This window comes from Penicillium riverlandense (assembly GCF_028828495.1).
Source record: "Penicillium riverlandense strain IBT 135883 chromosome Unknown utg000003l_segment0_segment0, whole genome shotgun sequence".
Lineage (NCBI taxonomy): Eukaryota > Fungi > Ascomycota > Eurotiomycetes > Eurotiales > Aspergillaceae > Penicillium > Penicillium riverlandense.
Genome location: NW_026643196.1, coordinates 4,648,362 through 4,664,718, shown reverse-complemented (window position 1 = coordinate 4,664,718; position 16,357 = coordinate 4,648,362). Strand labels below are relative to the sequence as shown.

The window sequence follows — 16,357 nt, the reverse complement described above, 5'->3', positions numbered from 1 at the left end:
ATAGCTATGGCAGAATGCACTCCTCCTCCTCCGATTCGCCATCCAGGAATCTCTTTGGTCTTATTCGCTCATAAATGCTGCGCAGTAAATAACATGTAGCCGAATGCAAACATAATGCGTTATATTGGCTCCATCCAATGTGTAAAACCAACACCTCCGCCTAGATGTTTGCCCGGGGTCTTGGCCCTTCCTCGGTTCTCCGCATTTTGATGTCTGATCCTTGCCATCAAGAACCCCCCCTCGGCATTTATGAACGAACATAAAACCATCATCTTTCTGTCAAGCTTACAGTGTCCAGCAAATCACCATGACTGGCTTTCCGCTTCAGCACCCGGACAACGGCGAATTAACGGGAGGCGATCTGCTTGCCCAGTCACTCAAGCATATAGGCGTGGAGGTTGCTTTCGGTCTCCATGGCGGCCATCTTGACTCTTTCTTTATGGGCTGCGAGTCCATGGGTATCCGCCTCGTGGACACTAGGCATGAAACTGCCGCCATCCAGGCCGCTGAGGGATACACTCGAATCAGTAACAAGCTGGGTGTATGCTTTGTGACTGCTAACAGTGGGTGAGTATTTTCCCGTAAGAATTCTAAGCAGCCATTTCACTAATGAGTAGCTTTTCAAACGGGCTCGCTGGACTTGCTACAGCCTATGGTGATCGGAGTCCCATTCTCTGCATTACATCCTCGCCACCAACTCGAGATACCGAGAACAATTCACTGCAAGGCTCTATCGACCAAGTTGTAGCGGCACATCCGATTACAAAATTTGCACATCGGGTTGTAGTTCCAGAAGAGTGTCCGAGAATTCTGTCGCATGCTATTCGACTCGCGCAATCGGGACCTCCTGGTAGGTGACATCGTGGTCTAATATTTCCTCTATTGATCCGGCTTTGTTCTAGGCCCCGTCTTGCTTGACTTTCCCATTGATATACTATTCTCACCTATACATCACCAGCTCATATCTTGGGGATCAATCGCTTCTCCTCCCTCGTTTCCTCCCGGACCTCATGCAGACGCAGTTAGTGCGGCTGCTCAACTGCTTGCTCGTGCCAAACGACCAGTAATTATCACTGGAACTGGCATTAAATCTCCTTCGGTATGACCTCTTTCCTCTGAGTTCTTTCCTTTTCTTATAAATTCCAGGCGCGGAAGAATCTGGTGCAGTTTGCTGAGACATGTGGCGTACCCATCTTTAACACTTCCAAATTTGCATTGTTCACCGAGAAGTCTCCCATGCTATCTCGAGGCACAGCCGGAGAGCTGGCTAAGTTGCCACTTCTCAATCTCCCTCGACCAGATCTTATTCTTCTTCTTGGTGCACGCACGGGGATGTTCCTCGGTGGCCGGGGTGGTGCTATTATTCCGCCTCAAGACTGTACATTGGTTCATGTGGACCTCGACCAAGGCGAAATTGGCCGCACGCTTCCAGTTGATCTAGGAATTGTTTCCGAGGCGGATGCATTTGTGACAGCGATGAAGCTGAAGGTCGCAACCGCCCATCAAAATGCAGTTGACAAGCCATGGGTTCAAACCGTACTTGGTCTAGCGACTCTGGAACTTCCCTACGAAAAGGAGCCCGAGGCTTCGGACTCTGGGCTTCTCCATCCGTACCATGCGGTAAAACACGTCTTCTCTGCTGTTGAGCCGGGAAGCATTGTGGTCCTGGACGGGGGCGAGGCTGGGGCCTGGGCAGGCAATCTCGCGATGCACTGCCAGCCCAGCGCTATGATGACAGCAACCGGCTATCTAGGCTTTCTGGGCACTGGCTTCGGATACTCATTGGGCTGTGCCATTGCAGCTCCCGATCGAAAAGTGGTCAATATCCAGGGAGACGGGTCTGCGGGTTTTCACCTGATGGAGCTCGACACATACAAAAGACTCGGTCTCAACATCATGACCGTCATCGTCAACAACTCCAGCTGGGGTATGAGTTCCAATGGACAGGATCTAGTCTATGGATCCAAAAACCCAGCAAGGCCCATTAGCTCACTGAGCCCTGGAACCGAGTACGATGTCGTTGCCAAGGGGTTACAGAATGCCGCAGCGAAAGTCTCGCGTATATCCGACATTCGGAGCACGGTTACCTGCTTCCAAGCAGTGAATGGACCAAGTTGTATCAATCTCATTGTGGATCGAAAGCCTGTCCATCCTGTTACTACCGCAATGGTTGGAATGACGGAGGATCCTGATCTGATTGTGGTTCCATATTACGATAATATTCCTCGAATACGCTACAAACTTTAGGATCGGTATCAAAGTGACCCATAGCTTAGTTTTAACTAGTCCGAAGAATGTCAAATGGAGAATATTGGAGACGGAGTGAATCGGTTATAACCACTGACAGTTAAGCCAATGAGGATTGCATAACGTGACAGCTGAAAGAAAGTGTTTCTCGCATTATATATATGTATCGAAAAATATGCCGAGAATACAATGGTTCGGTGGCTGCGTTCCATATAGGACATCACCCATGAACATAGTAGGCAGGCATACCACAGATACTAACTTCATCAGAACAACATTCCTCAAGACTCACATAGTACAATTCAAGAAATGGGTATTGACATCAAGTACACATAAGAGACACAGACAGATATCATGCAACAAATACCAAAATCCTCAAATAAAGCCATCGTGTGTACACTCTCAAAACAGAAACACACAAATCGAGAATTCCTGGACACAAACAAGACCATCCCAATTACTACCTACTTGAAGTGCTCGAATGCAAACCAAGCGCCTTGCCAACATCCAACTCAACCGTCAACTTATTCGCCGCCAGCGCTGCGGTGAAATAAGGCAGATTCTGACCGTTGTAGACGCTCGAATTGCCTGTAATCTCGAGGGGGATAATCCCACTCCCGTACTTACCCTGCAGCAACTCGAAGACGGCGGCTTCGTCGACTTTCGAGGTCATGGGGATGGAATTGTTGCCTGGTTTCAGGACGAGGTCCTTCAGGTAGGACTGGCCCATTGGTCGACCGTCAACGGAGAGGTCGAGGGTTAGGTTGCCCTGTCATTTGAGTGAGTATTGCTGCATATCGTATAGATATAGAGAATATACTCTAGGAAAGGAAGAAGAGGAGGGGAGGACAGACCATTGTGATAGTCATGACAGACGGGTTGGGAATCAGCACCGTTCCGTTCGTATTAGTTCCATCCGGTTGAGGACCCAAGTTAAACTCAGTGACGTTGAAGCCCTTGAGCTTATTCAATCCTATGTCCGTTCATCAGTTCCACTCCACACTGCATAGTAGATTATCACAAAGACTTACCCTTCATAGTAACGGTCTTGTTATACGTAACCGTAGTCTTCGGCAACGCACCCTCCTGCAACACAGGCGTCCCATAAATATTCAGCTCAACCTCCTCATTCAACATGACCGCCTTCGCATAATCGCCAAACGCAGGCGAATCACTCAGGCTCAACGTCTGCGAAACATCAAGCACAGCCCCGTCCTTAGACTGCACCGCAGGCACCTGCACAGAGGCGAAGGGAGCCGCCGCGCCGAGGAGGGAGACGCTAGCGGTGAAAGCGAAGATCTGTGGATGGAACGAGCTGTGCGAGCCGATGACCTGTGTTTGGTCGAGGTGGAATGAGTCGGGTGTGGGATCGCTGATGACCATGCTGGTGATGTTTAGGGTGGATTCGTTGACGTCCGTCTGGGCGATTTTGGGATAGGCGACGTAGACGCTGTGAAGATGTCAATATTTATTGTGAAGTGACACTTTGGATGACTTCGGATTCAACTTACACGGGCAATAGCACAACCAGCAGCACGACGATAATGACAATCAGATGCACCCACCACCACCTCTTGTAATGGGTTTTAGCTCGCGAGCCAAAGCTGCGCTTTGCTGGCGCGGACACGGCCCTAGCCTCGACTGTGGCCTTGGTAGTGGACATGCTGTCAAGCTTTCTCTCGATTATGCCTCAAACCTGCCTGCAATGAACGGCATTGTCAGCTTAGAGATATAAGCACGAAGAGGGAGAGCGGGTTAGTGAAACACTCTGTACCTACCTGTCCGACAGTAAACTGCAACGATAATACGAAAATGAGTAGGGGAACCAGTCCGTCCTACTGCAAAGAAATCAAGAAACGAACAGTAAATAAAAACGAGCGACAGAAAGGAAGCAGGCACGAAATCGGGGGACGGAGTCAGGGCCAAGAAGGGCGAGGGTTGCATTTACTTTTTATAATAAAACAAACGTGGAGAATGGCATTTTGGCCCCGATTATTTTTACTTTTTTAGCTTTCTTTCTATGACTAGCAAGCAGGCAGTGGCAGTCTTAGTGACTCCTCTGTTCCAGCTTAGGTCCAGCCAGTCCAGACATGAATTCCAAGTTAGAGAAGAATCAGTGTCACATATGCAGAACCGCAAGGAAATAAGCGACAGGCAGGATCTGTTAATGTGGCTGGTTGTTACCTTTTTCGCCAAAAGGAAAGGCGTGGGTGTTGTGGGGGGAGGGGGGAGCACAAGTAAGTAGAAGTTCGGAGTAATGAACTAACTGAGTCTAGGTTAGGACCCTTTTTGGCTTTTGTGCGGGGAAAAGAAAAGAGAAGAGAAACACGATAATCCCTACTGACTAATAATAACCGACCCCCAAAGGCCGATCATCTGCACCAAAAAAGGTATTTCGTGTTTCAGGTTGAGTGAGATATCCCGCGAGTCCCCCATCGTTCGATTGTCGTTTGTGCCTGTCTGTCTGTAATAAGCACCAACACAAGCAGAAACACTCCATTAGCCGAGGCAAAGGATAGACAGAAATACATAATCTGACTGAATCTGACCCAGCCATTTTGAAAGATTCAACCACGGACTAGACCGAATGCAGCTCTATGAGCAATAAATAATAATAATAATGGACGTGGTAGCCGTCCTACCTACGATTATTATCTGGCGGTTCTTGTCTGGTGCACCGTGCTGTGTAACTTTTGCTAACCCACTCGGTCAGTAGGAAGTAAGTAAATCAAGGGACATTCTGCAAGCCGCTACAGTACATAATGTCGCACCAGCTACCTAAGTTATCCGTCGGCCGTCGAGTACAATGTATCCTATTGGCCGAACCACGGTGAAACTAGTCGCAGAAAGCGGCGCTGGCCAAGGCCCGGATACGATGAGATGATTAATTTTGCGGGTCCCGTGCCCAGCCGAACACTACGACAAACTAACCACTTTCACTCAAAAAACGTTATTGGAGTGGGAAGGGGGGAGAAACGGGTCTCCTGAAAAAGTGTACCTGTCCCGTAGGATTGGATCTAGAACCCTTTGGGCTAATTTTCCGGGGTTGAGACAGATATGGGTGTTTATTCCGGTCCGGCACTAGACATAAGACAAGGTGAAAGTCCGGACCAGGTCAGACAGACAATGTACACAGGAAGAGTAATTGATATAGGGATCGCGATTTTCAACGCATTTCTTTCTTCCTTGCTTCCATTCGTCCTTCATAATCGTCCGTCCTGCGGCCCATAAGATCCAAGGGAAAATACACCTTAGTTAGGAGACGGCAATAATGCATATCATCACAACTAACTTGTAGTACAGGGGCAAAAAGAACAAAAAAAAGTCAACAAAAACAAACACAACGAATTTCTGTCATGAGTTCATCGCGTCGCTTAGGGATAAGCGATGGCCGAAAGATTGATATAAGTAACAGGCAGGTTGGTTGGAAGAAAATGTCCAGAAGGGGAAAAAGAGCCAAGGAAAAATTAGGTGTTGTTAAAAAAGGCCATGGGAAATTATGCGGATCAGGCAATGGGACTGACTGACTGCCTCGCAAAGAGTGTAACCAGAAAATGTGAACTGAAGAGAATATCAAAAGGGTATCCACGAAGAAAAAAGCATTATGCCCGCGACGCAGATGGACGGGTGGGTGGTCGTCCAATATGCTCGAAAAGAAGCTGCCCAGGCGGCTTGAACACAAAAAGGATAAATGATGAGTGAGAGGAAAAATATGCAAAGAAAGCAAAAATATCCTGGCCGAGAAATGGCCAGAAAGAAAGGAAAGTTCGGCTCGGAACGCTCCAAACAAAGTCGCGTCATGGTTTTAACGAATGTTGATCGACGATGGGTGGGTTGATGAGGGAATTGAAATACAGCTCAGCTCAAGTCTATGCCTCGGGCACGATTGACTTCTTCCGCTGGAAGATGCTGCGAGTCCGCGATTTACTCCGCGGCTTATTCTTCTCCTCGCCGGCGTGACGCCCACGGGAGCGGGTGTTGGGCTCTTCGTCGCCCATATATTTGTCCTTGTAGATCCTGCAGACACGTTATTAGCTTCCGGACAGCACATGAGGGAAAAAGTATCAACGTACCAGCTGTTTCCAACCATGTTCATACCCTTGGACTCGGCCTGCCGGTAGTACTTCGCGGCCTTTTTCAGGTCCTTCTTGCAACCGACACCGTCTGCGTAACAGAAGCCTGCCTCCGCCATGGCGTCAGCATCACCCCATTGCGAGGCAATCTCGAAGCATCGCAAAGCCAACGCTTTGTCCTGCTCGATGCCCCACCCGTTCAGGTGGCTAACGCCCAACTCGTAAATACTCAAGGCAAACTGCGCCCGGTAAGCCTTCTGCAATTGCTTCGCGTAGGCCGCGCCCGGCGCATCGGGGTTTTCCAGCATCTCCAATCCCACCGAGTCCACCGCTTTGCGTAACCAGCGCACACCCTCGGTCTGGTTGGGGCGCATGCCCCATCCATGACGGAGAGCAAGCGCATATAGTAGCATTCCCGTGGGATGGTTTTGCTTTGCGGCAATCCGCAGGTGATATGTGGACTCGTTCAACGATCCTTTCTCGTGACATTCGATTCCCTTGGAGACATGGTCATCCGCCGAGAGGGCAGCAGCCGACGACTGAGTGGTGCGAGCGGTTTGAGGGCGCAGCGTGCTAGCCGAGCCTACTGACGAGGCAGTCTCATCCTTATCGTTACTTTGCTGCGGTGGCGGATTAGACATGGTAGTCTCCACGGAGGGACGTGGTGGATCCGCAGCCGGAGCCGGAGCCGGAGCAGGGGCAGGCTCAGTTCGCTTGGGAAAGGTTCGTTGAGGCACGGTAGCGGGTACCTCGTGCATTGAGTGAGCCTTAGGCGACTCCGCAAAAGGGGGGCGCGGGGAAGGAGACGGGGTGCGAGCCCGCATAGGCTCCTCGGAGTGACGGGGAGGAGGCGAATTCTCAAACAGTGGCTCCTGCCATTCGAAATGCGGTGTTTGCAGTCCCGCGAAGATCACCGAGTTTCTCGAGACCATTCGCCCACGTGGAAGTGAATACTTGGAATAGGTATACGAGGCCACGGCGGAATTTGGGTCCTGTTCGGCCAATTGGTTTCCGCCAATGTCTTCAGTAGCCAGAGGCACAGAGATCGGGGCCGGTTTACTGGCACGGTGCATGTTGTTTGCCTGCGGTGCTGAGGTAGGCTCGGGAGTAATCTGGCCAGACAAGCTGGTGCTCGACCGGCTCAGCGGACGGGAGAAATTGAACGAGGGCCGCGGCAGGTGATTCGGGCCAGTGGTGGAGGTCTCTGAGCTCAACGACGGTGAGCGAGGGTGCGGCCGTGCGGGGAAAGTTGACATGGGCGAGTACGGCATCGACGCAGTGCTTCCAGATGAAAGCTTTCGCGGGTTTGAGAAGGTCGAACCGGCATTGGAGCTGCTGTAGTCGTCATCGGAGCTCTCGTGTGTCACCCGGGCACTACTCGAGGGTCTTGAGTACGGCGACGCTGGCGGTGGTGCCAGTGTCCGTGGAATATGGAGTCTTGACTGTGTAGAGTCCGTCGACGGCTGCCGCAACGGGTATGCCATCCCCACTGGAGCAACCTCCTGTCCTTCATGCAGCGACAGGTCCTCTTCTGGAGACTCCGCGCGCGGCAAGGCATAGTCATCCATAGCCCCATGAAGCATCGTCGTACGGGGCGTGGCATCGTTGTCGCGATAACTATCACGGTAGCTGTCCCGGTAGCTAGCATCGGTATAGCCCGCATCGGAGCCAGCGTGGGAGACCGAACTGAACCGGGGATGTTCCGACACGGGGCGATACTTGGGCTCCTCGACCTCCGGCAGGCCCTTCTGGGTCGGCTGGCGAGTGAGGCCATCACCGCGAGAGGAATCATTCGAGGAGGGCGATCGGAAGAAGCCCGGTCGGGGTTGGGACAGCGATCGCGCCACGCTGGAAGGCGGCAGTCGGCTCATGCGCCGGTCCTTTTGGCGGGACTCATCGAGTTGTTTGGCGAGAAATCGGCCCTGGGCGGCGAGCGCGTCGAGCGGAGACAGTGCCGGAGGGACAGCGCCGGCAAAATGTTCCATTCGAGGGGAGGGCATGCCGTTGCGCAAGCTATCGTGAGAGTTGGAGCGATAGTCGCTCATGTTCTCCCGCGACGCCATTCTGTCGGGGTGGCAGTGAAGATCAGAGGGAAGCGTCAGAGCATCGATTCAAATAATAATTATTGGACAGAGGCGCAGTCGGCGATTAAAAGTGGTTTGTTGATCAAAGACGTGGCAAGGGGGGCGCTGTCTGACGGGCGGGCGGGCGGGGGGCGTGGTGAAAGGAATGACAGCCCGAGAAGGCCAGGGTGGGAGACAACAATGACAGTCACGGCATGGATGGTGGTGGTGGGAAGAGAAGGATGAAAGATGACAGGGGAGAGAGCGAGGGAAAGAGAGTGGGAACCAAAAAGACAGGTGGGCAGCCCTGACGATCCCAATGCAGCAGCAATAACACGGAGCTCCAGGTCAATGGTTAACTACTACTAACTACGGCTCAGGGGCAGCCAAGACCACCGCCTATTTGGCCTGACGCCATCCAGTCCCAGTATTTGTTCTTCTAGAACGACCCCTGTCTCCCCACATTACACGGGCGAAGTGGGTTTCCACCAGCTCTCAGAATACCCCCGTTATTCTTCTTCTTTCTGCCCTAATAAAATACTGGGACTATTATTCTTTGTGTGGTATTATTATTATGATGCTTTCAGTCATCACCATCATCCTTGGATCGAATTATATGACATGGGTCAACTCCCAATCTGTCCTGTGGAGCCTAACGGAGCCGAGCCCTAACTCTCGTATAATACTACCTCACCAGCACCGACTAGCTTCAGGCCGAGAACAGCAGTAGTAGATGATCGTAAAAAGCAACCTAACCTTCCCTCCCTCTCTCCCCTCCACCACACCATCCTCGGTCTTTAATAATGCGCCGCATCCCACCAGCGACGCTCTTCGGGGTCCCCTCGTACGACGACTCGCAACACCGCTACGAAACCTCGTGGCTCCTCCCGCCGCCGATCCTCGCGTGTCTACGCGGCCTGATCGCGCTGTACATCTTCACGACCATCATCACGATCTGGGCCTACGACGGCTCCCACGGCGACCGCGATGCTATCGGCCAGTCCTTCAGCTACTTCACCTGGCTGACGTTCTGGGGACTGGGCTTTTACTTTGTTTTCGCGACGCTCCACACGGCGCTCTATGCAAGGACGGGACGCTCGGTGCTACTGGATCGCTGGCCGAGGGCCTTGCGCGCGCTGCATGGGCTGCTGTACGCGACGATAACGACGTATCCGTTTCTCGTGACGATTGTGTATTGGGGGATCTTGTTCAAGCCGCCGTGGTTTGTGGAGGTTTTTGGTGCTTGGTCGAATGTATGACTGATCGATCCACATTTTTTTTTCTTTCTGTCAGGTCACTGTCTGTCTCAGCCCTAGGAAGAGCAGAGCAGAGCCGCAGAATACCTGACTCTCCTCTGGAATGCATGCTAACTCACTACCCAAACAAAAAGATCTCCCAGCACGGCCTCAACTCCCTCTACGCCCTCCTCGAAATCATCCTCCCCGCAACAGCACCACACCCCTGGATCTTCATCCCCTTCCTCATCCTCATTCTCCTATTCTATCTCTGCGTCGCATACATCACCTACTCCACCCAGGGTTTCTACACGTACTCGTTCCTGGATCCCGGGTCCAACGGCCAGAAGAGCGGCATAGTGACGGGATATTGCTTCGGAATTCTGGCGGCGATTCTGGTTATCTTCGTGCTCTCGTGGTTGGCTATCCGGCTGCGTGTGTGGCTTACGCGTGATAAGATTAAGCGGTCGCGGTTTGATACCGGGGTAGATAGGAATAATCTTCATGTTGCTAGGATGCAGCAGGTGTCGGATGTGGGAGAGGTTGAGCAGAAGACTTCTGTCTAAAGATAGGGCGTCATTTATGGTATGAGATATGCAGTATTCATAATTTCAATCGTTAGTAGCCAGTTTGGCGAAGAGCGAGGAGAGTCCATGTACTACTATATATATCATCTGTTTTCCAAACGAAAAAGGGGAGTTTTCAAAAAAGCCAGTTCCGGTCACAATCATACCCTGTCCCAGCTGGTCTCGCTGCCACTACCGCTCGGGCTGTGCAAGGTTACGCCATGCCCGCCGCGGTAACCCAACATCAAACCCACCAGGCCGGCGGGCACCCAAGCACCGATCACGCTGTATGACCGGGCTCCGCGGCCGGCGTAGATGACCTGATTCTTTCGCGATCCGAAGATCCCCCGAGAGGCTGGCTCCAGGGCATCAAGCACGGCGTGATGAAGGTTTCGCGCCGGGGACCCGCGCACCGTGCTCGGTCCAGCCGATGCGACGGGTCGTTGCTCGACGCTGGACAGGTACTGTGAGCCATACAGGGCGCGCTGTTGCGCGCTCCAGGCCAAGACCTCTGTTCCTGCAATCTGGTTCTGCGCGTTGCGGTATGCCGGACCGAGATCGATATTGCCGAGACGCAGCTCGACGACGTCGACGTTGCCCTGCTCGAGGAGACGGAGTTCCTGGCGCAGGGATGACGCGAAGCCGGAGATTGCCCGCGCTGTGGTGACTTCTGGTCCTGCGAAGGGCGCGGATAGGGAGGAGGAGATGGACGGATAGGCGAAGACGATGGTACTGCTGTTGTTGCGGAGGGTTAGGAGGGGCAGGAATACCTGCGCGGTGAGAATGGGTGAGAGGAGACGAGTGTTGACCGTGTCTGCCCAGGAGGATGGTGGGATTGTCGCCACTGGTCCAGCGGAATAGTTGGGCGATGGGATGATGATCACACCGCTCAGTTGGCAGGTATGCGGCGGCACACCAGGTAATGGGGATTGGGGTTGTGTGAGCAAGGAGTGAATTTCATGTAGCGAAGGATGGATTTCTGATGGCGACGAGGATGTCTGCTCATACATTAGCTTCTAGTCCTGCTGTGACGCACATCCATCCACTTACGGTTGTAAGATCCAGCCAAAGAGGCTTGATATCAGTTCGGTGCTCAACCTGCACGATATGCTCTTCCTCCGCGGATGACACCGTCACATACACGATATATCCTCGGCGTTCGAGATCGACAGCAATGGCTCGAGTCATGGGCTCATGCGGCGAGCCAGCAACAACTGAATGGGTGGTCAGTCAGCGCATAGCTATAAGAATCTATGTCTTCTTCTCACAACATACCAACTATTTCCTTCCTCGCCCCATTCGCCGCCTTTCTAGCCTTCCTCCTCTTCCCATTCAGCTTCTTATTCCCATAGAACAAAACACATCCCGTCCCAACAAACGCGATGAGAGCAGCAGTCCAAGCACGGTTGCGTGCTACCCAGGTTTGGACTCGGTCGGTGACGCCCTGTGGCGGGGCGCGCTGGCACGAGCGAGCAGACGGGCGGATCGTCGACGGCAGCCATGTCTGCTGCGCCAGGGTATCGCGCATCACCTGCGCGGCATGGTCGACCTGTCTGTCGATCGAGTCGGCGACTTGGTGCGAGTATCGCCTTACGTCATGCGGTATAGACGCGAGCTTTATCAGATAGTTGTCAGCGAACGGTCAAGACTGTTTGTACAGGAGAGGTTCTCACGTAATCGAAGAAGAACTGGTCATCGCTAGTCATCGCGGCGTGTTAGTTAAAGCGGGGAGGAGGATGGAATGCGGCAAAAGTTCGTTAATGATGTCAGTCACGTGGTGTGACGATCTATGGATCAGATCGACTATGTAATATCAGTGACGGTAAACCTGCCGCCTCGGTAACGACTGGCTCTGATATCACGGGGTGAGCCGCTTTCTGAGCACTTAGAGCTGAGCTAAACCAAGCTCTGACCTGAATCAACAAGGTGCTTACGGGGCACAATGACCGCTCGTTCTTTTGGAAGACATATGGCCAACTGGGGGCCAACTGGGGGCCAACTGGGGCCATCTACTACCGATATGGAAAGTTTCGTCCTAAATATAGGTACCCAAACGGCCCCCATACGTCTCGGCAAACACTTTACTGTTTATTTTGGCAGCTAAATTGGATGAAGCGATGCTCAGGAATATAAAAGGAAACCAATTGTCTTCTTTCCAGGTAGCCACAACAATTCTCTTTCTATCTTCCTGCTTCCCTTCTTCATACCCCTGCTTTCTTCTTTATCATCCTTTTTACTACAATGGGTACCGTGTCCTACCAAGATGGCATAGCTATTCTCCAGCTCGTCATATTTCCATTTATTCTCGCCGCTGCGCTTTTCATTTGGAAGCGGACTGGCTGGAGTGTCGGCAGCAAGATTTGGCGATACGGCGTCACGCTCTCTCTCATTCGGATCGCCGGAAGTATTTGTTCGCTGTTGACGATTAGCCATGATTCATACAATATCGAGGTCGCGGTGGCAGTGTGCGAGCTGATTGGTATTGCACCTCTGTTGCTGACCTATATCGGACTACTGAGACAAATGTAAGTTTGTGCCGGTGGACTTCTTGAACCTGATAGATGAGGACTAACAGAAATGTCTCTACTAGCGATACGGATGAGAGGATACATCCTAAGGGTCTCAAAATTGTAGCTATCGTCTGCTTTATCGGCCTCATTCTCGGTATCGCGGGAGTTAGCAGCGCCGATGACAACAAAGGCACCTACCATGCAGACAGCATCGTTAAGGCGTCCATGGGCATCTTCCTCGCCGTGTTCGTCGTCATTCTTGCAATGACTGCTTGGCTATGGTTCCAGCTCCGTTCCACATTATGGGTGTTCCAGAAGAAGCTGTTCCTCGCCGTTGCCCTTGCTTGTCCCTTTCTATTAGTCCGGTTGATCTACTCGGCGATCAGCGATTACACCGACAATTCTGATTTTGCTATCCTCGTTGGCAACCCCACCATCTACCTGTGTATGGATGTGCTGGAGGAGATCATTGCTATGGCTATCACTATGGCCCTTGGGATGTCAGCTGTGCTTGAGACAGACTTCGTAAAGCTCACTCGACATAAGGCGATCTCCGACCCGAAGGTTGATGAAGTATAAGCTTGTGGGGTGTAGCGCAGTGGTTCCTGACACGTTGTGGATGTCGTGGCGGTGAGTGGCTGTACATTGGAGATGGTGGATGATTGAGAATAGCTTTCAAGAAAACTCTATCCAAAATACAAACACTATTCGAAGCATGGTCAAGCTTTGATCAAAAAGTGTTTTGGCTGTTTACCCACGTGGACCGGATCATGACCGTGACTTCTGTATGCCGGTAGCTGAGACTCACCGAAAGGAGAGCGCTGTGATCCGGTCTCCATTGCCCTCCGTGTCTAGGACCTACTGTGTATGATTTGATTGAACCTGCGCCACCACGTAAGGTTGCTGTAGCGTGTGACAGAGTTAGCGTCCCTGTCTACCCCCCAGCACTGACTACTTGCGGAGTGCCACGTGTGGTTTCATTTGCACGCCCACAAAAACTTTGTCATTACCTATACACAGATTCGAAGCTTGGACAGACCCTGCCAATAGTTTGTACCGCAATCAAACAACCAGAAAAGGGTAGGTGACTGACTGAATGAAGCACGTGCATTGAAGGACTGGCGGAATCACAAGGAGCCCCAACCTTGACCACCGATAGTGATTTCGCGGCGATGTCAGGCGTTGGGGGTTAATAGCGACATGGAAGCTTCGTTAGATGGATTGTATCGCTGTGAGGAGACCCATGTGTATTTCCAAAGCAATTACCTAACTGGCCCTTGCGTTTTCACAAAAATTACGGACTCTTGGCAAGGCCGTCAAAGCTCGCTTCCACCAAATAACTCCAAATATCGCGAAAACTGCGTCTGGAAGGGACAAAAAAGGTCGTGTGAATTAAAATTTCCTGATGTCTCTGTATTTTAGTATCTAATACATCTATTTACTATATCAAACCTATATGTTTACTAAGTCTTGTTGACATAAATGGAGATTGAAGATGAAATATGGAGAATCCTTTCGTATGGAGCGTTCCTTTTATTTGTGTCGGACCCTCGCAAGCAAAGGAGCCCGTAAAATTTTTGAGAAAAATGTAAGTGGCCGGTTACTGTTGCCGCATAGACTTTGGAGCGAACTTTTCTGAAAAGTCTTTGACCCATGATTTTCTGGAACAATACCACGTGCTAGAAGGCATTGAATTTGTTCGTAGATTATTCCTTATTGGGGTAATTTACTACGATGGAATGGCGTTTACATTGGAGACCGCTGGAGACCGTTGGAGAATCCAGATCTTGATGGGATGGACGCTATTTCTGCCTGCAACATTATAAATAGAACGTCGTAACATGTCTATATCCTACCATCCTGCATAGATTGTCCTTTTTAAGCACTGTTACTGAAATTGAGAATTTGTGGTACTTGATTTCAAAATGCGCGCATTAGTTACCAGCTTGCTTGTCGGCGTCGCGCTTCTGGCTCCTGCTAGTACGTAACCGACAGCATCTATACACTGCGCATTGCTTTTTTATTTCATCATGCCCGAGTTTCTATCGTTGTCCAAAGCTTATTCTACGAATAGTTGTGGCTAAGCCGTTTCGTTTTTGCCAACTCGGTGATGTCCAAATCGGATTTGGCCTCGACGGATGGCAAAACGATACTTACCGCATGGGCTTGGCCACGCAGCAGGTCAACGTGGCGGGCTTCGATTTCTGTATCGCGGTTGGCGATTTGACTAATGATCGGTTAGTTTTTTGCGCAGGGTTGTCAATGGCACTGCTCACATCACGCAAACTTAACAGGTTCGACTACGAGATCCAGGCTTTCCAGGACACCTACCCTGAATTCAAGTTGCCTGTCCACCTTCTCCCCGGCAACCATGATATCAACGACGTTGCATCACTTGAACAATTCAGCCAGGACTATAATGTCAGCGACCACCACGCCTTCACCCACCTGGGATACCGTTTCATTCTCTTAGACTCCGTCACCTTGATAACCAATCTCCCTGAATTTGAGAACTATACCACTGCAGAGTGGAACTGGTTTGAAAATCAGCTTAAAGCGGCCGCTCACGCACACGAACAAATAATCATCGCCCATCATCACCTCCCTTTCGAAGTCACGGAGGATGAGCCTGACTCTTACTGGAATTTCCCGACCCGCGTCCGTGGCAAGTACCTCGATCTCATCAGGCAGTACAACGTTCACCATATCCTTGTCGGACATCGCCATGAGACCTTCAATATCCAACCTGCTGATAAAGCGTTCACTATCTATGTTGTTGCTGGTACCGCTAGATTCTTTGATAACAATGGGTTTGGAATCAACTATTTCAGTATTACTGGAGAGGATTCGGCCACGGATGTGTCGCAGGAGTACGTCCATTTGGAAGGCGTTACTCACATGAAGAGGTCGGAGGGTCTACCCAACGGCTGCCCGGATATTTTCGCACACTGAGTCACTAGTGCAATCATGGAAGCAACTAGGGTGTGGGGGTAATAAAATCAGTGCTGGGTGTCGAGTTGAGAATTGACAGCAAGGGCAGTAGCAGAGGAAGGTCAGGACGCCCTAGCCGTGGAGGAGCGAGAGATCTAGATAGAAGAAGCAACGAGGGAAGGAATGAAGAGAGTTGGTTCTATCTAGAGAAGGGGTGACAGAAGGCCTAACAAGGAGGGACGGACAGAGCAGGCAGACAAAATGCACCAAGAAAATTGACGGACCAACCCCTTTCTTCTCAGCTACGCTGACTATTTCGAAGCTCAGACTCTTTTGTAATAACGTGACCACTACTTCATGTTCGTTCAGAAGTCGCACAAAGCCTACCACCATGACTGGGTACGTACAGGCTCGATACAGAGAGGGGCCAATGTGGGGGATGGGGGGAAGTATCGCACCGAGAATCGGCTGCCCATAGCTTATCAGCGGGGTTTCGTGATAGTGAGGTGCTACTTAGGCTCTAACAGGTTAATAGAGCCTTGGATTGGTGTCTTGGAGGTAGCTGGCAATTATTATCGCCCGAGTGACCAGTGCGACCGTTATATACAGCTGGCAGCACTCACCTTGCCCACTGGTGCGGAGTGGTTCCGATCCTGTTTCGGCTCTCATATCGGTGTTCCTTTCTCAAAACTACACTGCTGTTGTCGGAGACACGTGTTATCGTCGATCTCC

At 51.3% G+C, this 16,357-nt stretch overlaps 7 protein-coding genes across 7 annotated transcripts; 4 read left to right on the top strand and 3 right to left on the bottom strand.

The window, feature by feature from the left end:
* Positions 1 to 307: 307 nt before the first annotated feature.
* Positions 308 to 2,247, top strand: N7474_005512 (thiamine pyrophosphate-binding protein; the record flags this gene model as incomplete). Its single annotated transcript, XM_057196927.1, has 4 exons — positions 308 to 567; positions 618 to 850; positions 903 to 1,099; positions 1,147 to 2,247. The coding sequence occupies 4 exons, from the start codon at positions 308 to 310 to the stop codon at positions 2,245 to 2,247; spliced, it is 1,791 nt and encodes a 596-aa protein (XP_057054323.1).
* Positions 2,248 to 2,707: 460 nt separating this feature from the next.
* Positions 2,708 to 3,910, bottom strand: N7474_005511 (DUF3712 domain-containing protein; the record flags this gene model as incomplete). Its single annotated transcript, XM_057196926.1, has 4 exons — positions 2,708 to 3,016; positions 3,102 to 3,220; positions 3,279 to 3,697; positions 3,759 to 3,910. 4 exons carry the CDS (start codon positions 3,908 to 3,910, stop codon positions 2,708 to 2,710), a joined length of 999 nt encoding a protein of 332 aa, XP_057054322.1.
* A 2,206-nt stretch (positions 3,911 to 6,116) lies between these two features.
* N7474_005510 (tetratricopeptide repeat protein) lies at positions 6,117 to 8,383 on the bottom strand (the record flags this gene model as incomplete). The annotated part of the gene is made up of 2 exons (XM_057196925.1): positions 6,117 to 6,264; positions 6,321 to 8,383. The coding sequence occupies 2 exons, from the start codon at positions 8,381 to 8,383 to the stop codon at positions 6,117 to 6,119; spliced, it is 2,211 nt and encodes a 736-aa protein (XP_057054321.1).
* An 803-nt stretch (positions 8,384 to 9,186) lies between these two features.
* On the top strand, positions 9,187 to 10,184 carry N7474_005509 (uncharacterized protein; the record flags this gene model as incomplete). The annotated part of the gene is made up of 2 exons (XM_057196924.1): positions 9,187 to 9,636; positions 9,774 to 10,184. The coding sequence occupies 2 exons, from the start codon at positions 9,187 to 9,189 to the stop codon at positions 10,182 to 10,184; spliced, it is 861 nt and encodes a 286-aa protein (XP_057054320.1).
* Positions 10,185 to 10,345: 161 nt separating this feature from the next.
* On the bottom strand, positions 10,346 to 11,890 carry N7474_005508 (DUF1776 domain-containing protein; the record flags this gene model as incomplete). The annotated part of the gene is made up of 4 exons (XM_057196923.1): positions 10,346 to 11,182; positions 11,235 to 11,398; positions 11,460 to 11,799; positions 11,858 to 11,890. 4 exons carry the CDS (start codon positions 11,888 to 11,890, stop codon positions 10,346 to 10,348), a joined length of 1,374 nt encoding a protein of 457 aa, XP_057054319.1.
* A 535-nt stretch (positions 11,891 to 12,425) lies between these two features.
* N7474_005507 (uncharacterized protein) lies at positions 12,426 to 13,273 on the top strand (the record flags this gene model as incomplete). Its single annotated transcript, XM_057196922.1, has 2 exons — positions 12,426 to 12,709; positions 12,760 to 13,273. 2 exons carry the CDS (start codon positions 12,426 to 12,428, stop codon positions 13,271 to 13,273), a joined length of 798 nt encoding a protein of 265 aa, XP_057054318.1.
* A 1,581-nt stretch (positions 13,274 to 14,854) lies between these two features.
* On the top strand, positions 14,855 to 15,646 carry N7474_005506 (metallophosphoesterase family protein; the record flags this gene model as incomplete). Its single annotated transcript, XM_057196921.1, has 1 exon — positions 14,855 to 15,646. One exon carries the CDS (start codon positions 14,855 to 14,857, stop codon positions 15,644 to 15,646), a length of 792 nt encoding a protein of 263 aa, XP_057054317.1.
* Positions 15,647 to 16,357: the final 711 nt, after the last annotated feature.